At 43.7% G+C, this 27394-nt stretch overlaps 2 protein-coding genes across 5 annotated transcripts in view; one reads left to right on the top strand and one right to left on the bottom strand.

The window, feature by feature from the left end:
* The window catches only part of CENPU (centromere protein U), a 59009-nt gene that overhangs the window by 10155 nt on the left and 21460 nt on the right, over positions 1-27394 (top strand). For all 4 annotated transcript variants that reach the window (XM_042241351.2, XM_060406947.1, XM_060406948.1 and 1 more), the window contains 2 exons: positions 1556-1673; positions 22507-22612. In XM_042241351.2, the coding sequence (XP_042097285.1) occupies positions 1556-1673; positions 22507-22612 (224 nt within the window). The remainder of the gene's footprint in view (positions 1-1555; positions 1674-22506; positions 22613-27394) is intronic.
* Positions 6119-7215, bottom strand: LOC101110647 (large ribosomal subunit protein uL30). Its single transcript, XM_027962568.3, is given in 2 exon segments — positions 6119-6897; positions 6900-7215. Coding segments are annotated over 2 exon segments (735 nt in total). The 5' UTR covers positions 7195-7215; the 3' UTR covers positions 6119-6457.

Here is a 27394-nt window from a genome sequence, read left to right as displayed (position 1 = left end):
CTCAGGCAGTGTCTGCTTGGGGGTGCCCAGGCCTTGGGGGTTCTCCCTGCTCTGTGCCCCGCCCCTGGTTCTCTCTCTTGGGGGGTGTCTCCCCCTGCTTCCCTAGGCCCCTGGCTTTGGAGGGGGCCCTTTTCTCCCCTGGGAAGTCCTAGGATCCCTCTGCACCCCTATCCCAGCTCACCTGTTCTTTGGATAGGTTTCTCCAGCATCCTGTCCTCTTCTTGGGAAGGCAGCTGCCGTACATGGCTGGGGGCCTGTTTGCTCAGGGAGGCCAGAGGCTCCATCAGCTCCCCTTCAGTGTTCTTTCTAACCCCAAACACCCCTCAGGTGGTTTTGCACTGAGAGTCTGTGAGTGCTAGTTTTTGTTTTGGAGTCTTATTCTATCTCCTGTATCTCTTCCAGAATTTCCACTTATTTTCTTGTCTGTTAATGGCTCCCTCCACATTGTCCAGAGCTACTGAATGTTTTTTCTCATTTTCTGGTATGTTATGGTCTTTCATGAGGATGTAGGGGGCAGTCTTCATGGGGCTTATTAGTATATTGCCCTTTAAGCCCCATCTCTTTCCTGGAGTTAGGAGTTTTTACCCCTGTGTATCCTCAAAACTGAGGAAGACTTTCTTATCTTTCCTTGCTGGTCTTTGGAACTCTGCATTCAGATGAGTATATCTTTCCTTTTCTCCTTTGCCTTTAGCTTCTCTTCTTTTCACAGCTATTGGTAAGGCCTCCTCAGACAACCGTTTTGCCTTTTTGCATTTCTTTTTCTTGAGGATGGTCTTGATAACTGCCTCCTGTACAATGTTGTGAACCTCCGTCCACAGTTCTTCAGGCGCTCTTATCAGATCTAATCCCTTGAATCTATTTGTCACTTCCACTGTATAATTGTAAGGGATTTGATTTCGGTCATTCCTGAATGGTCTAGTGGTTTTCCCTACTTTCTTCAATTTAAGTCTGAATTTTGCAATAAGGAGTTCAATCAATCTGATTTCGGCATTGACCATCTGGTGATGTCCATGTGTAGAGTCTTCTCCTGTGTTGTTGGAAGAGGGTGTTTGCTATGACCAGTGTGTCCTGTTGGCAAAACTCTGTTAGCCTTTGTCCTGCTTCGTTTTGTACTCCAAGGCCAAATTTGCCTGTTACTCCAGGTATCTCTTGACTTCCTACTTTTGCATTCCAGTTCCCTATGATGAAAAGGACATCTTTCTTGGGTTTTAGTCCTAGAAGGCTAATTGGCTAATTCTAGAAGGTTGAAACCCCCACAGGTGGAACCTCAGATAAGGAAGCCAGCGGCCAGGGTCATACGGGGATTTTCTGCTGTGTAGAGGCTGGGCGCCCCAACCCCTGCGTAGTTCAGTGGTCAAATGTATTTACTCCCTGGTCCTTTCTAGAAAAGTTCCCCAACCCCGCCTTAGATCACCAGAAGAGCCTCTGCCCCCGAGAGTGTGAAGGCTCTCTCTGTAGGCACTGGAGACAGCAGCAGTGTCCTTGCCATGCAGATCAGCTTTGTGATGTTCTTGTTATGGCCAGGCCAGTGACTTTGAACTTCATTCACTTTCAGAAAGCTGGCTGGAAGCACAAGCCTCTGGATGTATTTGATTTTCCTGATCATTCTCAGCTCTCAAGCCTCAGCAGGCTAAGTGAAAATGAGAAAGATGAAGAATCCTATGAAACTTTTGGTTAGTATTTTTAATATGTATTTTGAAAACTTTAAAGTACTTCGAGCAACAGCATTTAGGCTAATTACTAATAAAAATGTAGAAATGCCTTCACATACAAAAGCAAGGTGGTCTACACATGAATACAGTGTTCTGGGGAGAATTTGATAATTTAAATTGATTTTTCTCACTTCTAGGTACCCTGAAACTAAGAAAAAGTGGGGCTCTCCTGGTAGCTCTGGTCAGTGAGCCAGACAGATTAGGGCTCCTGTTATATGACTTTGTAACAAGAGGGATGTAGACTAATATTTCTCACTTCATACCTCCCGTAGTCACGCGGAAAGGGGCTTTAATTTAGGGAGGAGCAGAAGGATGTTCTTCCTTTTCTTAGACACAAGAAGGCAGAGGACCCTGCAGGAGAGCTTTGCGTGTGGGCCCAGAAGTGTCTGGGAGACAGCGCCGCCACTGGCAGACCAGGGAGGGGTGTGTGACCTGCCCGGGTGGGCCTGCTCTCTGTGTGTCACTGGGCACTCCAGGGGCCAGAGGTGTTAGAGAAGGGCTGGTATGCCCACATCTAGAACGGCTGCTGCTGCTGCTGCTAAGTCGCTTCAGTTGTGTCCGACTCTGTGCGACCCCATAGACGGCAGCCCACCAGGCTCCCCTGTCCCTGGGATTCTCCAGGCAAGAACACTGGAGTGGCTTGCCATTTCCTTCTCCAATGCGTGAAAGTGAAGTTGCTCAGTCATGTCTGACCCTCAGCGCCCCATGGACTGCAGCCTACCAGGCTCCTCTGTCCATGGGATTTTCCAGGGAAGAGTACTGGAGTGGAGTGCCATCGCCTTCTCCGTCTAGAACAGTAGTGATGGGATATTTTTTTTGTAGGAGTAAGTTTCAAGGGAATTTTGACAACGTAAACCTTCTCACATACTTTTTATTTGGTATCTAGTATTTTGAGTCTAATTTTTGTTAATAAAGGAAATTATTGTACTTTTGGCATGATGAAAAGTAATCATTATCAGAACATCTCTTATAATGACCTGATAAAATGTTTTAATTTCTTACCTAAAAGAAATCTAAATGTAAAAGGTCTGAGTCTAAAATAAATCATCATTTTAAAAATTGAGATGTAGTTCACACGCCATACAGCCACCGTGTTAAACACACTGTAAAGTTCAGTGTTAGCGCAGTCACAGGAGGGTACAGCCATCATTGTTTTCCATTCCAAGACGTTTTAATCATCCCAGAAAGAAACTCCACATCTGCTAGTAATTTCTCTGGAGCCCTTTGGCAGCTATGAACCTATTTCTTGTCTCCGTGAATCTGTCTGTTCTGAACATTTAAATAGATTCTTGCATGGTGTATGTGGCCGTTTGTGACTGGCTTCTTTGATTTAGGGTAGTAGTGTCAAGGTTCATCTACATGGTAGTAAGTATCAGTATTTCATTCCTAAAAATTCTTACAGTTCAATAATCCATTGTTTGGATAGGCCTCATTTTCTTTTTTTTCAAAATTTATTTTTAATTAAGTTTTTTACACAGTTTTAAGGTTTGCTTTCCATTTACAGTTGCTGTAAAATCTTGGCTGTATTCTCGGTGTTGTACAGTACATCTGAGCCCAGTCACACCCAATGTTTTGCACCTCTCATCCCCTCCTCTGTACTGCCCTCCTCTCCCCTCCACACTGGTAACCACTGGTCTTTTCTCTGTATGTGGGAGTCTGCTGCTTTTTGTTATATTCACTAGTTTGTTGTATTTTTGCATTTCACACATAAGTGATATCATACAATATCTGTCTTTCTCTGTCTGACTGACTTCTCTTAGCATACTACCCAGGAAGTTACTAGAAAACACTCACCTAGGTATCACCTCCCAGGTTCAGAAGCAGAATGTTGGCACTGTGTTGGAAGTGCTCTTGGGTGTCCTGTTAGTCTTTGCTCTTCCCTCTTTCTGGATGTAAAGTGATCCCTATCATCTTTCTAACATTTTGTTTTAGTTTTGCCTGTTTTTGAACTTTATATAAATGCTCTCATGCATTATATATTCTCCTTTCTGGCTCTTTGGCTCACTTATTTCCTTTTGTGAAATCATCTAAACAGCTGTGAAAAGTAAAAGTGAAAGTCGCTCAGTCCTGTCCCACTTTTTGGGACTCCATGGACTTCTCCAGGCCAGAACACTGGAATGGGTAGCCTTTCCGTTCTCCAGGGGATCTTCCCAACTCAGGCATTGATCTCAGGTCTCCCACATTGCGGGCTGATTCTTTACCGGCTGAGCTACAAGGGAAGCCTAAGAATATTGGAGTGGGTAGCTTATCCCTTCTCCAGTGGATCTTCTCAACCCAGGAATCGAACCAGGGTCTCCTGCACTGCAGGTGGATTCTTTACCAACTAACCACCAGGGAAGCCCCAAAACAGCTGTGGATAGTGGTTGTTTGTTCATTTCCATTGGTGTGAGTTGCTACATTGTATGATGATACCACACATTCGTCATGCAAACTAATCTTGAAAATAATTGTTTTTTGGTTATGTGGAACAATCCTGCGATGATCATTCTTTATTTTTAAATTTATTTTTAATTGGAGGATAATTGCTTTACAGTGTAGTGTTAGTTTCTGGTGTAATACATGCTGTTTGTTTTGCTGACTTCCTTCACAGGGTCCAGGTTCATCCACCTCACTTTTTTTTTTTTTTTTTTGCAACAGACAGTTAAACTTTATGGCTAGGGTAGCCAGGATGACCTAATAATAAAGCTGGAGCTTTGAAGGCTACAACTGTAATGTCCTTCAGTTCAGTTGCTCAGTCGTGTCTTACTCTTTGCAACCCCATGAATCGCAGCATGCCAGGCCTCCCTGTCCATCACCATCTCCCGGAGTTCACGCAAACTGACGTCCATCGAGTCCGTGATGCCATCTAGCCATCTCATCCTGTTGTCCCCTTCTCCTCCTGCCCCCAATCCCTCCCAGCATCAGTCTTTCCCAATGAGTCAACTCTTCGCATGAGGTGGCCAAAGTACTGGAGTTTCAGCTTCAGCATCATTCCTTCTAAAGAACACCCAGGGCTGATGATCTCTAGAATGGACTGGTTGGATCTGCTTGCAGCCCAAGGACTCTCAAGAGTCTTCTCCAACACCACAGTTCAAAGCATCAATTCTTCGGCGCTCAACTTTCTTCACAGTCCAACTCTCGAATCCATACATGACTACTGGAAAACCATAGCCTTGGAATGTCCTTACATGATATCAATCTTTGCATAAGTGGAACCTGGGTGCCCAGAGTTTCATCAGTGAGGCTGGTTAGCTTTCTGGTGATCTCTTATAGTAAGTGAAAGATCTGGGGTGAGTTTAAGTAAAATAAGGCATTAAGTTGCATTTTAGCAGGTTCTAAGAGTTCACAAAATATTCTCATGTGTTTTTAGTCCTTACACTCCTGTGAAGGCAGACGGTATCCTCCCCATTCTCATACATTTCCTATTCTCTGGACCCATTTGGAAACTATGTGGAGAGTTGAATTTCTAGGATTGATTGTCTGCAGAAGACCTGTACAGCCCAAACAGTTTCTTTCCTCTCCATATATCTAGGATCTTCTTATCCTCACCAGCTTCAAAAACTTGGCTACTTTGGGAGATGAGTCAACATCCAAGGACTGTAACACGTGCCCTCAGTGTTGATAGTGGGGGAAACTGGGTACTGGGCACAGGAAGATACATGGGAAATTTGCTGTGAACCTCAAACTGCTCTTAACGTTTTATAAGAGGCATTGTTGAAATACCATCCCATATAATACCATTCCTGTTACTGCAAATCCTACATTGTTTCCTCCACCCTCCCATGCCTAGTTAGCTGAACGCCACTGGAACCACCGTTACAGCAACCAGACGTTTTCTTCTGAGCCCCTTCAACCTTTCAGGATACTGGGATGGTTATCAAAGCAGTAAAATGAAACAGGTAATTTCAAAGCTTAAGACTTTTAGGCTACACCAAGAAATTAATGATTTTTAAACACAGAACCAACTGTTTACCAAGACATTAAATTTCCGGCAAAACACCTGATACTTATTATGTAACACTGGTTATAACAACGTTCTTAATTGCCTTCAAGGATTCATTGACTCTAAACTCACAGATAAACAGCTTTCAAGACCCAAGACTGTATTTAAATATACTTAACAACTTTCACATACTAAAAAGTAATGATTCTGGTACAATATTACCAAAATTCATACTGCATCATACCCTTGGCTCAATCAGTGAGGATAGTGAAACTTTTTACTTATATGTATATTCCATGTTATGCAGGGAGTGTTATTTATAAATTACATCCACAGGCACATATTTTCTTTCTTGTTACAATACATAGTAATATTAAAAACTCACTAAAGTATGGGTAGAAGATGCAAAGCAAAAATAAGAGGAAATGCAAAGAAAATTGACATTAAGATTACCATTTTGTAAGCAAGTCAAGACCTGAGAAAATTGAATTTCTGCAACATTTTTAATCTGTAAACTGAACTTTTCATCATGCACAAAGGCCTATGAAATAGGCTTTCTTAGATTAGACCCAGTTTGGCCAACTGAAAATGGAAAATCAGGATGTTTTTTGTATAGGAAAATCTTCAATAAACCCAAGGAATGTTTTTCACAAGACACAGGCTAAACCCTAAGTTTTGCATCCAAGAGGCCAGGCGGTTGATTTGACTTTATCTTGTCGCACCAAGATTTGCAAAGGAAAGGTAAAAGTCAACCAAGACAGTACATTTCAATTTGTTTCAATTGTTTATTAACCAGAACACAAAAATAATCCTGGTAGATACCTTAGTTCATCCTTCTAATAAGCCTGTTGATCTGGTCTTCCCTGTTGCCAGCATCTCCACCTTCTACAAAATGGGTGGTCTTTTTCTTCATTCCACCTCGTGGAGAAGACAATTTAAAGGGCCACAGGAAGTTGTTTGCTTCTTTGAAACGTTTTCCAACGGTATAGATCTCATGAATCAGATCCTCCATGCAGATGATTCCGTATTTCCCAAGAGATCGAGCAATCAATGCATTGTCTGTCAGGGCAATTCGCTTTTTGTTGATTTTGCCATAACCACGCTTGTAGATCAATTCATTTACAGACTTCAGATTTGGGTATCCCCATGCAATGTATGGCTCCACAATTCTCAGCATATTAATTGATGCCTTGTTGAGCTTCACAAAGGTGCCGTTGAAGATCTGCCGGAGGCGAAGGAGCTGCAGCACCTTTCGAACCTTTCGTTGATACCTCTGATCCTGATGACAAACGCCAATTTGGGTTCCGCGGGTACATAGAAGTTGCCGGCTTTTCGTGCCATCCTAGCCATTCGAATTTCAGTTCTGTACATCTGCCTGTATTCCTTGTGGTAATGCTTAGCTTTTTCATAGATAAGCTTCCTCCTTGCCTTTCGAAGCATCTTTTGGGCAAACTTCTTTCTCAGTCGCTTGATCTTAAGCTCTGCGAAATTCTTCCGCTTTTTCTTAAGGGTTTCTGGCACAGCAGGAACCTTCTTTTTCTTCTCTTCTGCACCCTCCATGGTTCCAGCCGGGAAAGAGCCCACCTCACTTTTAACTGACTCAAATTCGTTCCTTTTGATGGTTGAATAATACTCTGTTGTATATAGATACTGCACCTTTATCCACTCATCTGTCAGTGGACATCTAGGTTTCTTTCTTGTCCTGTCTGTCGTAAATAGTGCTGCAGTGAATGTTGGTGTACATGTGGCCTTTTGAATTACGGTTTTGTCAGTATATATGCCCAGAAGTAGGATTACTGGGTCATATGGTAGATCTTTCTTAGTTTTATACCATTCTCCAAAGTGCCTGTGTCAATTTACATTCCCACCGGCAGTGTAGGATTGTTTCCTTTTCTCCACATCCTCTCCAGCATGTATTCTTCGTAGGTTTTTTGATGATGGCCACTCTGACCAACATGAAGTGATGTTGTTGTTCAGTCGCTCAGTCATGTCCAACTCTTTGTGACCCCGTGGACTTCAGCACACCAGGCTTCCTTGTCCTTCACCATCTCCCAGAGCTTGCCCAAACTCATGTCCATTGAGTCGGTGATGCCATCCAACCATCTTATCCTCTGTCGCCCCCTTCTCCTTCCTTCAATCTTTCCCATCATCAGGGTCTTTTCCAATGAGTCAGCTCTTAGCATCAGGTGGCCAAAGTACTGGAGCTTCTTTAGCTTCCTTCCAATGAATATTCAGGGTTGATTTCCTTTAGGATTGAATGGTTTGATCTTGCAGTCCACAGGACTCTCAAAACGCCACAGTTCAAAAGCATCAGTTCTTCAGCACTCAGCCTTCTTTTATGGCCAGCTCTCACGTCCATACATGATTTCTGGAAAAACCATAACTTTGCAGACCTTTGTCCACAAAGTGATATTTTCTGCTTTTTAATATGCTTTCTAGGTTGGTCATAGCTTTTCTTCCAAGGAGCAGGTGTCTTTTAATTTCATGGCTGCAGTCACCATCTGCAGTGATTTGGGAGCCCAAGAAAATAGTCTGTCCCTGTTTCCATTGTTTCCTCATCTATTTGCCATGAAGCGATGGGACCAGATGCCATTATCTTAGTTTTTGAATGCTGAGTTTTAAGCCAGCTTTTTCACTCTCTTTCACCTTTATCAGTGGCTCTTTAGTTCCTCTTTGCTTTTTGCCATTAGGGTGGTGTCATCTGCATATCTGAAATTATTGGTATTTCTCCCAGAAATCTTGATTCTAGCTTGTGCTTCATCCAGCCTGTCATTTGCATGATGTACTCTGCATATAAGTTAAATAAGTAGGGCAATAATATACAGCCTTGACGTACTCCTTTCCCAGTTTTGAATCAGTTCATTGTTCCATGTCCTGTTCTAACTGTTGCTTCTTGATCTATATACAGGTTCCTCGGGAAACAGGTAAGGTGGTCTGGTATTCCCATCTCTTTAATATTTTTCCACAGTTTGTTGTGATCCACACATTCAAAAGCATTGGCATAATCTATGAAGCAAAAGTAGATGTTTTTCTGGAATTCCCTTGCTTTTTCTGTGATCCAACAAATGTTGGCAATTTGATCTCTGGCTCTTTTGTCTTTTCTAAATCCAGCTTGTACACTTGGAAGTTATCGGTTCATGTATTGTTGAAGCCTAGCTTGAAGGATTTTGAGCATTACCTTGCTAGCGTGTGAGATGAGCCCTGTTGTGCTGCAGTTTGAACATTCTTTGGCATCGCCATTCTTTGGGCTCAATCATGAACCCCTTATTGCCAAATTCAGACTTAAAGAAATTCAGGAAAGCCACTAGGCCATTCAGGTATGACCTAAATCAAATCCCTTATGATTATACAGTGGAAGTGACAAATAGATTCAAGGGATTATATCTGATAGAATGCCTGAAGATCTATGGACGAAAGTTCATTAACACTGAACAGGAGGCAGTGACCAAAACCGTCCCCAAGAAAAAGAAACACAGCAAGGCAAAATGGTTGAGAAGTCTTTACAAATAGCTGAGAAAACAGAAGCGAAAGGCAAAGGATAAAAGGAAAGATATACCCATCTGAATGCAGAGTTCCAAAGAATAGCAGGGAGATATAAGAAAGCTTTCTTAAGTGAACAATGCAAAGAAATAGAGGAAAACAATAGAATGGGTAAGACTAATGATCTCTTCGAGAAAATTAGAGATACCAAGGGAATATTTCATGCAAAGATGGGCACGATAAAGGACAGAAGTGGCACGGACCTAACAGAAGCAGAAGATACTAAGAATAGGTGGCAAGGATACACAGAGGAACTGCACAGAAAAGGTCTCAATGAAACTACACTGGTATGATCACTTATCTAGAGCCATACATCCTGGAGTGTGAAGTCAAGTGGACCTTAGGAAGCATTACTATGAACAAAGCTAGTGGAGGTGATGGAATTCCAGCTGAGCTATTTCAAATCCTAAACGATGATGCTATAAAAGTGCTGCACACAATATGCCAGCAAATTTAGTAAACTCCACAGTGGCCACAGTACTGGAAAGGGTCGGTTTTCATTCCAGTCCCAAAGAAGGAAATGCCGAAGACTGTTCAAACTACCGTACAATTGCACTCAGCTGTACCTTTGTCCCCCCTTGGTCTTGTTGCCAGGTCTCTTTGGAAATTGAGTGTCTGAGTGTAATGGTAGAAGGCGCAAGGGCTGGGAACAATGCCATTTCTGTTATGGGCATCAGAGCTGCTTTCTTTGCATCCCAATCTGCCCAGTTGCTTCCTTGGATAATTTGAGAAATTCCCTTTTGATGCTTGTGGCAGCGAATGACTGCTACGTATTTTGGTTTTGGAGCTGCTTCTATGAAATGCAAAGTCTCAGCCTCATACTTTATAGAGGAATTTTTTCTACTTGTAAGTTTTCTCATTTTTTTTGCTGATACCCCCACTAGCATGTAAAGCAGGGAAGGCATATTTTGAGTCTGTGTGTATATTTATAATTTATCCTTTCTCTAGGGTTAAGGCTCAGGTTAGAGCTGTCAGTTCAGTCTTCTGGGCTGGAGTGTAGGCCAGGAAAGGTTTTGCTTCTTGGACACTCTGAGCACTCACAATAGTATCCCCTGCCTTCCTGACTCCGCCCTTAATAAAGCTGCTGCTGTCAGGAAACCATTTGTCCTCGGTTTCCTGTAGCTTAGTCTCTGAGATTAGGCCTACAGGCATACACCTGGTTAAGGGTTCTGAGGCAAGAATCTGTTATCTGTGGGCTCTCATCAGGCTTACGCATAGCCAAGTTGAGGGTATGGAAAGTTTTGTAGGTTAGTTCTCACGATTCAAGGATCACAGCGTGGTATTAGTAAGACAGCCTTCAATTAGCCAGTAGTGACCTATAATCTCCAGAATCCTTTGTACTTGTTGATGGGACTGGAGTTCTGCTGCTGTCCTAAAGTAAGCTTGTTAGCTTCTTCCACTAATAAAGCGATGGCCGCTACTGCCTGGGCACAGCCAGGCCATCCTTGGGCCATGAAATCTAGCTGTTTGGAAAAATGCCCAATAGGCTCAGAATCTTCTCCAGCTTCTGTATAAGAACCCCAGAGCAGTGCCGTGCTTTTCAGCCACATACAGGGTGAATGGCGCTTTCAGTTTGGGGTGACTGGGAGCACGGGCTCTGGTGAGGGTCTGGTTGATAATCATGTGAAGCCTTTTCTTGTTCCTCATTCTAAAGTAATGGTTCTATATTTGAGCATTAATCACTTGATACAGAGGCTTAGCCATTGGCCCAAATTTTGGAATCCAAACTCTACAAAATCCTATCATGTGCAAAAAGGTAGAGATGTGTCTTTTTTTTTTTTAATTTATTTTTAATTGAAGGATAATTGCTTTACAGAATTGTGTTGGTTTCTGCCAAACATCATCAATCAGCCATAGGTATACATATGTCCCCTCCCTTTTGAACCTCCCTCCCATCTCCCTCCCCATCCCACCCCTCTAGGTTGATTCAGAGCCCCTGTTTGACTTTCCTGAGCCATACAGCAAATTCCCATAGGCTATCTGTTTTCCAGATGGTAATGTTAAGTTTCCATGTTGCTCTCTCCATATATCTCACCCTCTCCTTCCCCCCATCCTGTGTCCATAAGTCTGTGCCCTATGTCTGTTTCTCTGTTGCAATTAATTTCATCAGTGCCATCTTTCTAGATTCCATATATATGTTAGTGTACAGTATTTGTTTTTCTGACTTACTTCACTTTGTCTAATAGGCTCTAGGTTCAGCCACCTCATTAGAACTGACTCGTGTGTTACTTTTTATGGCTGAGTAATATTCCATTGTGAAATATTACTTTCCATTGTGAAAGGAGAGTGAAACAGCTGGCTTAAAACTCAGCATTCAAAAAACTTAGATCGTGGCATCCAGTCCCATCAAATCATGGCAAATAGGTGGAGAAACAATGGAAACAATGACAGACTTTATTTTCTGGGGCTCCAAAATCACTGCAGATGGTGACTGCAGCCAGGAAATTAAAAGACGCTTGTTCCTTGGAAGAAAAGCCATGACAAACCTAGACAGCATATTAAAAAGCAGAGACATTACTTTTCTGACAAAGGTCCATCTAGTCAAAGCTATGGTTTTCCCAGTAGTCATGTATGGATGTGAGAGTTGGACCATAGAGAAAGCTGAGCGTCGAAGAATTGATGCTTTTGAACTGTGGTGTTGGAGAAGACTCATGAGAGTCCCTTGGACTGCAAGGAGATCCAACCAGTCTATCCTAAAGGAAATTGGTCCTGAATATTCATTGGAAGGGCTGATGCTGAAGCTGAAACTCCAATACTTTGGCCACTTGATGTGAAGAACTTACTCATTAGCAAAGACTCTAATGCTGGGAAAGATTGAAGGCAGAGAAGAGGATATCAGAGGATGCGATAGTTGGATGGCTTTACCAACTCAATGGACATGCGTTTGAGCAAGCTCTGGGAGTTGGTGAAAGACAGGGAAGCCTGGCATGCTGCAGTCCACGGGGTTGCAAAGAGTTGGACACGACTGAGGGACTGAACTGAGTATTCCATTGTGTCTACTGCTGTGGCTGCTGGCTAGTCTCTTCAGTCATGTCCAACTCTATGGACTGCAACCGGCCAGGCTCCTCTGTCCATGGGACTCTCTAGGCAAGAACGCTAGAGTGGGTTGCCATGCCCTCCTCCAAGGGATCTTCCTGACTAAGGAATCAAACCTGCGTCTCCTGCATTGCAGGCTGATTCTGTACTGCTGAGCCGGCAGCTATAGCTTTTTATCCATTCATCTGGCAATGGACATCTAGGTTGCTTCCATGTTCTAGCTATTGTAAATAGTGCTGCAGTGAACACTGGGGTACGTGTGTCTTTTTCAACTTTGGTTTCCTCAGGTAACAGATGTTTAGTCATTGTGTTCAACTCTTGGTAGGCTGCAGCTCGCCAGGCTCCTCTGCCCTGGAGAGTTCCCAGGCAAAAATTTTGGAGTGGGTTACCATTTCCCTCTCCATGGGATCTTCCTGACTAATCAATTAAACTCATGTCTGTGGCATTGCCAGCAGATCTTTGCAGTGCTTAGGTCCGAATATAGCTTGTTTTCTATATGGAGATCATTGTCTATTCCTGGGGTTTATAGTCAGTTCAGTCAGTCAGTTCAGTCGCTCAGTCGTGCCTGACTCTTTGCGACCCCATGAATTGCAGCACGCCAGGCCTCCCTGTCCTCACCAACTCCCGGAGTTCACTCAGACTCATGTCCATCGAGTCCGTGATGCTATCCAGCCATCTCATCCTCTGTTGTCCCCTTCTCCTTCCTGCCCCCAATCCCTCCCAGCATCAGAGTCTTTTTCCAGTGAGTCAACTCTTCGCATGAGGTGGCCAAAGTACTGGAGTTTCAGCTTTAGCATCATTCCTTCCAAAGAAATCCCAGGGCTGATCTCCTTCAGAATGGACTGGTTGGATCTCCTTGCAGTCCAAGGGACTCTCATGAGTCTTCTCCAACACCACAGTTCAAAAGCATCAATTCTGAGCTCAGCCTTCTTCACAGTCCAACTCTCACATCCATACATGGCTACTGGAAAAACCATAGCCTTGACTAGACAGACCTTAGTATATACCAGATATTTAATTCATTGCTTGGAGATTTGTTGTGCTTTGAGAGGCTCTGTAGCCCCAAGGACATGAAGGACTTAAGTGGTGCTTTGATCTGAGACCCCCATGGTGAGGTGCATATTAATATGTCATGTACAGACTGTAGAACAGCCCGTTCTTTTAGGTGTGTCCCCCATGGTTGTGTCCTTAGGGCCTGGGAGATCAAGTGTGGGCTGTCCTGAAACCCTGAGACAATACTGTCCATGTGTATTGTTGCTATTTGGCCTGAGTGGAAGTCAAAACAATTGTGAGGGGGAATAGGCTTGGATCCAAGAAAAGGGGTCTTGAGGTTGAGCACAGTCAACCATTTAGCATCCTCAGGAATTGGGCTCATGTTTTATAAGTATTGGCCACAGGATGGTGAATAGGGCCCACAGCATCATTTCCTGCTCTGAGGTCTTGTACCACTCTGCTTTCCTCGTTTGGTTTAATAACTGGAAAATAGGAGTATTGCGTAGAAACTGGCATGGCACCGAGAGGCCATGTTGTAAGAATTTATGGATGAGGAGTTGTAAACCCTTCTTCATTTCCAGCTTCATGGGACATTGTCTCTTGGTAGGGACAGTGGCTTCTGGCCTAAGGCTGATTGTTTCAGGTTGGGCGTTGATGGCCCTCCTGGGTACACACTGTTCCCCAAATGCGGGATCACTCCTTGTAGAATATGGCTGGGAATAAGACCTTGCTCTTTTCATTTGTCTCCTATAGTCAGAGTCAAAATATGGGGCTGTTTGAGGTATCCTGATTGTTTACTGCTCCCAGGGGAGCCCAGAAGGTCCCCTCTCTGTTAGTACACTGAGGGACAACCACAAAGGCAGGTGACATCAGACACTTCAGATTGGCACCGGAGAAGCCCAGTGAGGTAACCGATGAGAGACTTTCCATCGACAGCAGTCCCTGTGCAGCTTTTGGAGGAAAGAGGCCCTACTTGAAAAATGAGGAAGAAGTAAGTGGCTCAGGTATCAGTTAAAAATCCATCCTCTTACCTGTCACGTCAGGAACTACCCAGAGCCCCTCGATGGAGATAGACATCTTGGAGCGAGCCCCCAGAATCCCCCCATCAGTTTAGCTTGAGCCCTGGCCTGTCTTTCTCATGTTGGGTGCTCTCTTCTGCTCAGCTTGAACTCCATTACTAAATACCCAAAGGCCACCTCTAGGAGTTGGATCATCAGGGTTTGTTGCCTAATTATACCTTCTGGAGTTTCTGCGTAGTATCAAGGGCAGACTGATCAAATGTTGTCATAGCTGGGATTTGCCCTTGGGATTAGAGAGTTCAATGTTAGTCAGTTTTCCAAAAGCCTCCACAAGTGGTCCCTGAAAGAAGGCTGGGTTTTCTTTTTCTTCTTGGGTCACTGCTTGAACCCTTTCATAGTTAATTGCATTTTTGATAGGTTTTCTCATCCCTTCAAATAACACAATGGATCATGTGTTTCATGGCTTTTGTCCTGCCCCCGGATTCACAATACCAGTGGGCCTCCTGACTTTGGGCCACGTCTCCATCCGTAACAAGATGTTCGGGTTGGTCAAGCTGGTACTATGCCACTGGACGGCTGCCCACATTCTCTGCTTTTCCCCAGGTCCAGAGCAAGTATTATAGTAGGACTGTTCGGACATGCTCCCAGTCAAAGGCCAAAGTTAGGGCCTGAAACCCTGCAACAGACTGACTATTGTCCTCAGTATACCGGCCCAGTCTTTGTTTGCATTGGACTAAATCAGTTCCAGAGAGTGGCACATGTACTTGACTGTCCCTTCACTGTTTGTCACTTCCCTTCAAGGGCATATTTTCTCTGATCCTGGTTGATAGGAAGTTCCACCATGAGTCTACCCTGGGGGCAGTCAGTCTCCCTTCAGGGGTGATGTAGGGTGTATGGGACGTAGGAACGTGGAGTTTGGGATTGGTCATAGGGATCTGGGAGATGTGGTGGCCCTGGGGAAACAGAGGAGCCTTTGTTTCACCTCTGAAAATTGGAGAAGGTCAAAGGGGATCATCTAAAATGTCGGGAGTGTTTTCTGATTCCCCTGTCTTTTGATTACAGGAGCCTGGTAGAGCAGGGTTTTGGTAAAGAACCATGAAGGCTTGAACATAGGGAATCTCAGTCTATTTTCCCATCTTGTGACAGTAAAGATCCAGTTGCAAGATGTTATTGTAATTTAGAGACCGATTTTCAGGGCATTTTTCTCCATCTACCTAACTTACATAAAAGCGTGGCAGTGTTACAGTGAAGTTTAAGCTTTTCTCTTTTCAGTCCTTCTGTTTTTTTTAAAGTGTACAATCTGGGATCTTCCTGGTGGCTCAGACAGTAAAGAATCTGCCCACAATGCAGGAGATTAGAGTTCGATCCCTGGGCTGGGAAGATCCCCTGGAGAAGGGAATGGCAACCCACTCCAGTATGCTTGCCTGGAGAATCCCATGGACAGAGGAACCTGGTGGCTACAGTCCATGGTGTTGCGAAGAACTGGATACAACTGAGCTACTAACACTACTACTGCTGCTGAGTATGCATTCCAGATGTGTTTCTTATGGCTTAGAGGAGGATCCTGCCATGCTGAGTAACCTGCAACCAAGAGCGCTTCTAGAATCAAAGTCCAGAGTCCTGGAGACAGTCCTTTGGAGGTTTTTATCAGAGGGAAGTTGGAGTGTCCTCTGAATTCCTTCCTCATCTCATGGGATTTTGAGAGTCTCTGCTCCCTTTTGTTCGTAACCTGACTTCTTCAGTCACCCCAGGCGCTCCAGTGAGGGGCACTGTAGGGGCCATTTGAGGCAGTGCTGTGTGGCGGCTGGACTCCAGCTGGGGATCTGTTGTCCGTGAAGCTTGTGTCCTATGAGAGGTTTCCCTGTGTTGGGGTGTATTCCTTGATGGGAAGCATCTGTAAAACCTAGGATGGGGGCTGCTTGCAGGTGGCCAGCCCGGTAGCTAGTCTGTCCCTGTGTGAGTGCTGGCAAGTGGAGGAGTGAAGGACGTCCTGGAGGTGCAAAGTGAGCTCCTGCGGGACTTGCAGGGCCTCTCTGATGGGAAATTGAGGTTGGATGCAGTGGGAAAGGCCATGAGTGTTAGACAAGGAGGGCCTAGAGGTGGGAGTATTCCCACAGGGGATTGTTTGGACCAGGAGTAAGGTGAGAGACTAGACAGGATAAGAACCCAAACCCTTTCTTCTGTCTGTTGGATGGCTTCAGTAAAATCGGGGAGAGGGTAATGATTCTATCTGACACAGACAACACTGAGTTTGGACAATGTTTCCCACGTAATTTAACATACCAAATGAACCCAGTTAGTTTAGGATCTTTCTTTGGGGTGCTCCAGGGACCCTTTGAAGCACCCCCAAAGTATCTTGAGGTCAAAAGAACTTTAGTTCAGTTTTGATATTTGAGGAGTCTGTCAAAAATCTCAAAGTTTTTTTTTTTTAATGTATTTGTTTTTCTTTTTGGCGGTGCTGGGTCTTTGTTGCTGCGGCAGGCTTTCTCTGCTTGCAGCGGGCAGGGGCTCCTCTCTGGTTGTGTGCGCAGGCTTCTCATTGTGGTGCCTTCCCTTGTTTCAGAGCGCGGGCTCTGAGAGTGCGGGCTCTGAGAGCGTGGGTCGGTAGTTGTGGCTCCTGGGCTCTGGAGCACAGGCTCAGTACTGTGGCACACGGACTGGTTGCTCCTTGGCACGTGGGAGCCTCCCAAGCCAGGGATCAGGGATGGAACTGGTATCCCCTGCATCGCAGGCTGTTTCTTTTCCACTGAGCCACCAGGGAAGCCTCTCAGAAAGTTTTAAAACACCCAGAAGGATAGAATCATAGAGTCAAACAATGACTTGTTGAGCTAAGGTGAAAAAATTTTTCAAAAATAAATACAGGTCCCTTAAGGGCATAGGAACTCACATGATCTGATATCAAAAGGCGTATCCCAGCAAAATCTTGTTCCCTTATGAGAGAAAAACCAAATCCAGTCTTGCATCAACCTATTCTTAATAAAATGTGTTTACCTCATTTAATCCAGCTTTAGAAAATTCTGACCACATACAAAATTCCTTTGTCAGTGTTCCTCTTTTATAAGCATTCACTACTTTCTACAGCCATATTTTGTCCCTTATTCTTTCCCCATTCAGAAATAGCTAGTTCCAGGGCAAAGTCACCTTTTCCCCTTTCAACAATATACATTTCCATTTCTCATACCCTCTTTTCTGAAAACACACATCCTGTTTCCTTAAGCAACCATGAACTGTCTTCTACGCTAGCATTCTATAGGTTGGTGAAGGATACCTCACGGTGGCACAAAGCAGCTTTAGTTTTTCTCTCACAAGAAGACAAAAGTTGGTATGTTTGGACCTGTGTATAAATTAATATTCCCAATATTTTATCTTACTTGAAAAGGCCTGGATTTTCAATGAATTCCTGTCGTTGAACTTAATTTAGTTTCAGTTTACCAAAATTTGCAGAGTATTTTCAATGGATGTTTCCAAAACATAATTATTGCTATAGAGTTTACTTAAAAGTTCTTATCCCAGTTATATTTACTTAAAAATTTCATATCAGCTTATTTTCCCTATTGACAAATTTCATAATAGAAACAATATGATATGTACTTACTGACACTCAATAACCCTAGGTACAATAAAAGTATACTTAATGTTGATCATTCTAAAGTCTGTATTAATTAAACCTACAAGCTTAAGCTAGCTCTAATGCCAGATGTTAATTAAATATTGAATATTTCCCAGATCACATGAACCCAAATGTATCCTAGTGAGCCTCTTTTATCTTTCTGAGAATGTATATAACTGCTCATCTTCCTTTAAGCCAATTAAATAGAGCTCATTTAGAAGTTTTTACCTAAAGACAGACCCAGAGATCTCATAGTTGTCTCACTTGAATATAAAGTGGCCCTGCTCCCCCTTCAGTCTGAGGGACGACAGATGAGTCAAGTAGTTCCTAAGAGCCTGGACAGAATAGTCACAGAGCAGAAGAGAGCAAGTAAAGCCCCTGGAGCTCAGGCAGAGGATCTACATTGCAAAAGCAGAGGAGATAAGAATGCTCAAACCTGTCTTTTTGTTCTCTAAAGTCCCAGCAAGTAACTCTAGGCTGGTGCTTGTTGTTCAGTCACTCAGTCATCTCCAATTCTTTGCGACCGCAAGGACTGCAGCCCACCAGGTTCCTGGGTCAGTGAGATTTCGCAGGCAACAATACTGGAGTGGGTTGCTATTTCCTTCTCCAGGGGACCTTCCCAACCCAGGGACTGAACCCATGTCTCCATAATTGCAGGCAGATCTTTGGAGGGCTTAAGCCTAAAATACAGCTTGTTTTCTGTATGGAGATAACTGTCTATTTCTGGGTTTTGTAGTGTATCTCAGATGCCTTGAGATTTGTTGTGTCTTTGAGAGGATTTCTAACCAGTGAATTAAGGGCTTAGTGGTATTTTGATCTGAGACTTCCGTGGTGAGGTACATATTAATATATATCATGGAGATCGTGTAGAATAGCCCGATCTTTTCATGCATCTCCCATAGTTGTTTTCCTCAGACCTAAGAGCCCACCGTGTGGGCTGTCCTGAAGCTCCTGAGGCCATACTGTCCAGGTGTATTGTTGCCTTTGTCCTGACTGGTGGTTAATCCACTCGAAAGCAAACATACATTGTGAGGAGGGATAGACTGGGATGCAAAGGAAGGTGTCCTTGAGGACAAGAACACTTAAGCATTAGCATCATCAGGGATTCGGACTAATATTTCGTAAGGCTTGACCACGGGGTGATTAGGGGCCACAGCATCATTTACTGCTCTGCGGTCTTGTATCACTCAGTATTCCTCAGTTGACTTAACAACCGGAAAAATAGGAATGTTGCATGGAGATTGAAAGGTCACCAGGAGGCAGTGTTTTAAAAATTTGTCTACGAGGGATTATAACCCCTTCTTTGCTTCCAGCTTTATGGGATATTGTCTCTTGTTAGGGTAAGTGGCTCCTGGCCTAAGGCTATTTCTTTCAGATTGGACGTTGATGGCCATCCTGGGTACTCCTTAGTCCCAAGTGCGGGTTCTCCCCTTGTAGAATATGGCTGGGAATAGGACTTTGCTCTTGGTTGGTCTGATGAAGTCAGAGTCAAAATACCAAGCTGCTCAGGGTGTCCTAATTGTTTAACATCCCAAGGGAGCCCGAAAGTGGGCTGGGACAGTCAGTTGTTGTAGTTGTGCAGTCGCTCGGTTGTGTCCGACTCTTTGCAACCCTGTAGACTGCAGCACGCCAGCCCTCCCTGTCTTTCATCATCTCCAGAGCTTTCTCAGACTCATGTCCATTGAGTCAGTGATGCCATCCAGCCATCTTGTCCTCTGTCATCCCCTTCTCCTCCTGCCTTCAGTCTTCCCCAGCAGCAGGGTCTTTTCTAAGGAGTCAGCTCTTTGCATCAGGTGGACAAAGAATCGGAGTTTCAGCTTCAGCATCAGTCCTTCTAATGAAATTCAGGGTTGATCTCCTTCAGGATTGATTGGTTGGATCTCCTTGCAGTCCAAGGGACTCTCAAGAGTCTTCTCCACAGTTCAAAAGCATCAATTCTTCAGTGCTCAACTTTCTTTATAGTCCAACTCTCTCATCCATACGTGACTACTGAAAAAACCATAGCCTTGACTAGATGGACGTTTGTTGACAAAATCATGTCTCTGCTTTTTAATATACTGTCTAGGTTTGTGATAGCTTTCCTTCCAAGGAGCAAGCATCTTTTAATTTCATGGCTGCAGTCACCATCTGCAGTGATTTTGGAGCCTAAGAAAATAGTCAGCCACTCTTTCCCCATCTATTTGCCATGAAGTGATGGGAACAGATGTCATGATCTTAGTTTTCTAAATGTTGAGCTTTAAGCCAACTTTTCCACTCTCCTCTTTCACTTTCATCAAGAGGCTCTTTAGTTCTTCTTCACTTTCTGCCATAAGGGTGGTGTCATCTGCATATCTGAGGTTATTGATATTTCTCCCAGCAATCTTGATTCCAGCTTGTGCTTCATCCAGCCTCGCATTTCACATGATGTACTCTGCATGTAAGTTAAATAAGCAGGGTGACAATATACAGCATTGATTTACTCCTTTCGCAATTTGGAACCAGTCTATTGTTCCTTGTCTGGTTCTAACTGTCGCTTCTTGACCTGGATACACGTTTCTCAGAGGCAGGTAAGGTGGTCTGGTATTTGCATATCTTTCAGAATTTTCCAGTTTGTTGTGATCCACACAGACAAAGGCTTTAGTGTAGTTAGTGTTGAGGCAATATGAGCGCATGTTTGAAAAGAATTTCCAGATACAGAGCATTTCATAAGGGAGTGGGTTTATTAAGAACAAAGGGCAGAGGTAGCACTGACATTGCGAGTGCAGTGGACGCACCTCCTGACAGACCAGGGAAAGCCAACCGTTTTCATGAGTTAATAGCCTCATGAGTTAATTTTTATAGCCTTAAGACAAAATTCTTGCTGAAACGGTGGCGTTAATTTTGAGGGTGCTCCAGGGTGTTTACTTGGAGAAGGCAATGGCACCCCACTCCAGTATTCTTGTCTAGGGAATTCTGTGGACAGAGGAGCCTGGTGGGCTGCTGTCCATGGGGTCACACAGAGTTAGACATGACTGAAGCGACTTAGCATGCATGTATGCATTGGAGAAGGAAGTGGCACCCCACTGCAGTATTCTTGCCTGGAGAATCCCAGGGATGGAAGAGCCTGGTGGGCTGCCGTCTGTGGGGTCGCACAGAGTTGGACGTGACTGAAGCGACTTAGCAGCAGCAGGGTGTTTCCTAGAGTGGACGTCTTTGCTTACTCGGGGGTCCCGAAGCTGGTTAGAGGTTATTCAGGGGGCTTTTGGCAAGGTTTGTGGCAATCCAGATCACCCTACTCATCACCTGACAGTGCCGCGTTGCCGCACACCTTCATTTTGTAAGTAGTGCAGTGTCTGCAAAGCGCCATACAGCAACGTGCAGTGAAACGAGGTGCTCCTGTGTCGTCTTTGAAGCAGTGTCTATTCGCATCCTTTGTTCATTTTGAAATCAGGTTATTTCTTTTTATTGTTGACAGGTGAGAGTCCAACCCATGTGACTGGTTATATATGGAGATTCAAAAATTGGTCTGGTTTTCTTTTTTCCCCTTGTTATTCCCAGCAGTTTTAAAGTAAATAAATCCCTTTTCTTAGTTGTTGTTCTGTCATTCAGTCGTGTCCTACTGACTCTGAGCCCCCCTTAGACTGCAGCACGCCAGGCTTCCCTGTCCTTCCCTTCCCTATCTTCTGGAGCTTGCTCAAACTCATGTCCCTCGAGTCGGTGATGCCATCCAGCCATCTCATCCTCTGCTGCTCTCTTCTCCTCCCATCTTCAATCTTTCCCAGCATCAGGGTCTTTTCCAGTGAGTTAGCCCTTCACATCGGGTGGCCAAAGTATTGGAGTTTCAGCTTCAACATCAGTCCTTCCAACGCCTAGTTTGAGGTCAGTACCAAGTATACTACTAACTTTAAGATTGTGCAGTTGCTCTGTTCACTATCTAAACAGCTGTTTATTGTGCATTCGTGGTGAAGCCTGAGCGTGACCTGGGTGCTTCTCTCTTTCCAGGGCCCCCTGCAGCTGTTCCCTCCCCCCTCCCCTGCTCCCTGCCTCTCCTCCCTGCCTCTCACAGGCCCAGCCCCAGGGCTGAGGCCTCTCCTGTGACCCCTGTTTCCTCAGCAGGTAGGAGCATGCTTCTCAGCATCTCTTCTGTATCTTCCCACCAAGGCCGTTTGGTCTCCTCTCCTGTGTCTCGATTCAAGTGAACTTTTCCTGCTTCGCTCCACGCTCTGGCAGTGCAGAGGTGTGGAGCAGGCAAGGGATGTGCAGGAGGACCCGGATCCTCCCCAAAGGGCCAGTCGTCCAAGGGTGTTGAGCCTGGCCTTGCCAGGCACTTTGTGGGGTGAGAGAGTCAGGGGAGTGGCCAGGCACCCCAGGCTCTTGGGTTTGGAGTTCGTGCAGTGTCTCCCAGGTAGCTGTGTGATGCTCCAGAGGATGGAGCAATGTCAGACCTCCTGTTTATGCTTATCTTTTAGCTCATTTAAAAGTTTCTGTATCATCTATAAGGACAGTAAGGTTATAGGATGACTATCCATGTATGTATTGGTGAAATGGTTTATATTTGTTCTTATTGATGTGTGAGATCAGAAGTAGCCCGTGTAATTGGTTTTGATTTTATTAGCCATGTAAACAGGTTGCTTTGTATGCCGGTGTAAAAAGACAAATTTGATTACTTCCCAGACGACCAGACTTCTAAATTTTTTTTTTTTTAATCTCTTGTAGACCCTCCTCTACACAGCACGGCTATATATGCTGATGAGGAAGAATTCTCCAAGCACTGCGGGTCACATCTCCCCTCAACTCCTCAAGAAAAAGAAGCGAAGAGAAGGTATGGGTGGATCGCAAGCAGCTGTTTACTCATGGTTAACAGCATTTCTGAGATGTTCTTTAAGATAGATGCCTACAAGACCAAAGCTTTTTAAACATCCTTTGAGTCATCTTATGTTTTTCCTCAAGAGAACTGGGACATAAAAACTTAATTTTTCAGTAATTGATGTTACTTAACTATAACTGACATCTGATTATCCTAGAAAACATGCCAGTGAAGGTTATTTAGCTTTGAGATAAAACGAGGCGAAGAAAGGTTTTAAGAGCGTAGAATTTTAGGTGATTTTACAAATTCTCTTACCCGTCACAAACGGGATGTTTTCTGGGGCAGGGTGGGAATAGGGGAAAGAAACTGATAATCCCAAAGGAAACACAAAGTCTGTTGTAAATTTCAGCTGTGTTGTCCCTTGGGTGCATAGGTTGGAGTTTTATACATTTCTGTGGGGTAGCTGGGTCAGGAAAATCTGTACAAATGACTCAACATAGACAACTCGAGGGCCCACATGGTGAAGAGCTCTTCAGTAGCTGTAGTATGAATTATAAACTATTTGCTAGAGCAAACCCTGACTTAAGGACCTCTGTTAGGTAATAAGTCAGTTCTAGTTACTGACTATATTTTGAGAGTAACAAACTGCATTTTTAAAACAAACACCCCACTTGGGCAGGAGCCTAGATGGGATGTCTGTCCGAGTTTCTCTATCTGGGGATGGCTTGTGGTCCTTGGTCAGTCAGGAGACTCCAGGTTTTCTACGAGATGTTACTGGAAATCAGTAACAAAAGCCGAATATTTGGAAAACTACACACTTCGTTTTAAACAGTGGTGAATGCAATTTTTCCAGAAGAATTTTTGAATGGGTGACACATTCACATGGTTTAAAAAGGTTAGTAAGAGCCTTCATCTCCTCTCTGTCATCACTCCGCTCCTGCACCCACTTCTTCCCTTCCCTGCCACTGGTTTTCCTCTCTTTTTTGGCTGTCCTGGATCTCCCTTGCTGCGCGGGCTTTCTCTGGTTGCGGAGAGCCTGCTCTCCAGTGGCAGTGGGTGGGCTGCTCGTGGCAGTGGCTTGTCTTGAGGAGCGGGAGCTCCAGGGTGCCAGGGCTGAGCAGCTGTGGCTCCCAGCTCTAGAGCACGGCTCAATAGTTGTGCACAGGCCTAGTTGCTCTGTGATACGTGGGATCTTCCCAGAATAGGGATTGAACCTGTATCCCCTGCATTTGCAGGCAGATTCTTATCCCCTGCACCACCAGGAAAGGAACCCCCCCAACCCCAATATTCATTTCTTATGTCTTTTTACAGTTTCTTTTTGTTCTCAAAAGAAGTGTGCGGTCTGGCTGCTTACTGGTTGGTGGAGAGGAAAGTTTGCCTTATTTCAGATGCCAGCAACTGTAGGGGGAGAGGGGTGGACGTCTGTCCAAAGGCTGACTCCCCCTGCCCCTTCGTAAGCAGGGGGGAGAGCTTTCATAGGCAGAGTGGGGGGCGGACTGCATGCAGAAACAGCACAGTCATCTTCAAAATGGCCGTCGGTGGTCTGACCAGCGTCATCTTGGTGGTTTTTGGTACAGTTAATCTTCAGCTCCAGGGTTTGTTTGTTGCCATTTCTTTGAGGCCAGTTGTGGCAGCTCGTGTCGTGGGTATAGCCTGGTCATCGTGTAGTTAACTTCTCCACCTGGGGTTTTAGAGTCTATAAGACAGCTACAGGATATGGCTCAGAATATTACCTTACAGCTCTTGAGAAAGAACTTGTCAAGGTCCTTGGCTGTGCTTAATGACCGCATTATTATTAGCCTCCTTTGACTGTTTTCCTTTGTTCCCACATTTCTCACTTCTCTGATTCTTAGACTATTCTTAGACTAAAGTTTTCCACAGATGAAAGTCAGGCAGAGGACATGGCTGGGGGCGAGGACCACAGGGTCCTGCTCCGTTTCAGTCCCCCCTTTTCTTTGATTTTCTCAGTCTTGAGGAGGGACAGGTACAGAACAGGAAAGGCAGTAAACTTTCGTAGTACCTGGACAAACATTCGAAAATTACTAGACACGTTACAATGAGGATAATAATCAAAATGTACCTTTGTACTGTTCTGTCTTCATGATTAAAGCTGATGTACAATGTCTGTTTAATAGGCCACAAACAGGCTGTTTTATTTAGCCTAAAGTTCAAACTTAATCATGTATAGGTCAGAATGACTTCCCCATACCTCAGTATGTGAGCACTTCATCCCTCATTTTCCCCTTTTAAGTTGCAGCTCTTTCCATAGAGAGAGTTGATAATCAGTATATTTTCCAGTGTTGCCAGAGTGGTTCACCTGCTCTGGGTCCATCCATGTACGTTGGTGCTAGTCCTCCTTTTTATTTATATACTTGACTAGTTGTCCACATCAGGGGATAACTACTCAGATACCATGAACAGGCTCTGGGTATGTTCATAGGGAAATGTGTTATAGGCCACACATTTGATCATCTGTACCCAATTTTCACACAAACACTATACGTGTGCTTTAAGCTGTAAAATTAAAGCCAGTAGTGCTATATACATCATGAGTAGTTATACTCTGTGACATCTTTACTGGACAGTTTTTTCCATCCTGAATATTAGGGTCAAAAGTATGATTAGAAACAAAACAATTGCTTTCCATTAGAAGTCTCTGTTATCAGAATTAGATCAATATTCCAGGAGAATTGTTTTTTCAACAAAGAGGGAAAAAAAATTTAGTCTTGCATCAGTTTACTGTTAATAACAGAATTTATATACCTAGTTAAATTTAGTCTAATCTTAATCCTGACAGCATACAAAATTTTGTTCTCAAAGTTCCTTTTTTTATAAACCTTTTATCATTTTTTGGATCCAAACAAATTTGTCCTGTATTTCCCTATCCAGAAACAAACAACTGTAGGACAGTATTATATTTTTTTTAACAAAAATATTTCCATTTGTTTATACCTTTTCTTCATTAGCAACTCATATCCTGTTTTACACATAGAAATGTTATCATTTTCACATTTCACAATTTTTAACCCTTGAAACCTTAAAACCAAGTGATTGAAATGGTACACCACCATTTTCTGATTGGCAAACTTAAGAACATACTCCACAGCATAATTTTTCTTCAGTGGTATAACATGCATGTTTAATAAACCAAAACATCTTTAATTTCCCTCTTGGTCTTATAAGAAAACAAAGTAGGTAAACTTAGATTTGTTTGATTTGTAAGTGCTCATATTTTTTTAAGGCAAATTAAATAGAGCTCCTTTACAAATTAACCTCAGCAATATCATCCAAAGACAAAAACACATATTGAGACATACAAATGTCCAGACCAACAGAGATCTCATTGTTTTCTTTTCACATTTCATGAATAGGCATTGCAATTAAACTTACCAATTTATGGATGATAGGTAGAATAGCCAAATTTACATACTGAATCTTAACAGGCTTTCCTCCTTTTTTTTTTTTCTCTTAGCTTGAAGTTTTATAATTAACCCATGGCTGGCATTCATGGACTGTGGTTGTATTTCAAGGACATGATAAGCCTTAACTTCAGATTTCCTCCTATGCATATTTTTATTTTCTCAGGGTCTGAAAAAAAAAGTGTTTTATCAAGCTAGCTTTCCTTAACTGCATATGCAAAAACCCGTTTTTTGTGAATTTCAAGAGTTTCATCCTAACCATTTTTTTTCAGAGTATAAAGAATACTGTTGCCAAACATACATTGTCCAAAATAAATCAGCTTTCTTTTTCTTTAGTCATAATTTCCCAGCTAAAATTTTTCTCAATGAATTGAACCTGAATTTCCCATTTTACCTAAGGCAACAAGAGTACCAATCATACAAATGGAATACATGCTCACACACCAAATGACAAATCTGTTGCAAGCTCTCTCTCAGGGTGACCGGTTTAGAGCCTGAAACAAACACTTCCCTGACACAAACCGTCCTCAAAGCAATCAGATCTCAGAACCAATTGGGAAAATGTCCAAATGACACTCGGTGCTCACAGATGGTCTTCAGTGGTAGTCAGATGTCAGAACCAGTTAGCAAGAATGTCCAAGTAGCAATTCATGCTCACAAACAGTCCTCATTGGCAGACAGACATCAGAACCAACTGGCAAAAATGCCCAATAGCAGTCAGTGCTCACAAATGATCCTCAACATTAGACACACACAACCAGGGGCAGGAGTGCCGAGTAGCACCTCATGTTCCAAACAGTTCTCAACATCAGACACTCATCAGAACTAGCTGGCAGGAATGCCAGAATAGCACTTGTTGTTTAGCTGCTCAGTTGTGTCCAATTCTTTGCAACCCCATGGACTGCAGCACTCCAGGCTTCCCTGTCCTAAACTATCTCTTGGAGTTTGTACAAACTCGTGTCCATTAAAATTGGTGATGCTATCCAACCATCTCATCTTCTTTCATTCCCTTCTCCTCCTGCCTTCAGTCTTTCCCAGCATCAGGGTCTTTTCCAGTAAGCTGGCTCTTTGCATCAGGTAGCCAAAGGATTAGAGCGTCAGCTTCAGCATCAGTGCTCACTGTATATTCAGGGTTGATTGGTTGGATCTCCTTGCTGTCCAAGGGACTCTCAAGAGTCTTCTCCAGCATCACAGTTTGAAAGCATTAATTCTTCAGTGTTCTGCCTTCTTTATGGTCCAACTGTCACATCCTTCCATGACTACTGGAAAAACCATAGCTTTGACTATATGTCCCTTTGTTGGCAAAACGATGTCTCTGCTTTTTAGTACACTGTCTAGGTTTGTCACAGCTTTTCCTCCAAGGAGCAAGTCTTTTCAT

Source organism: Ovis aries, chromosome 26 (assembly GCF_016772045.2).
Source record: "Ovis aries strain OAR_USU_Benz2616 breed Rambouillet chromosome 26, ARS-UI_Ramb_v3.0, whole genome shotgun sequence".
NCBI lineage: Eukaryota > Metazoa > Chordata > Mammalia > Artiodactyla > Bovidae > Ovis > Ovis aries.
This window is presented reverse-complemented; position numbering and strand designations above follow the sequence as displayed.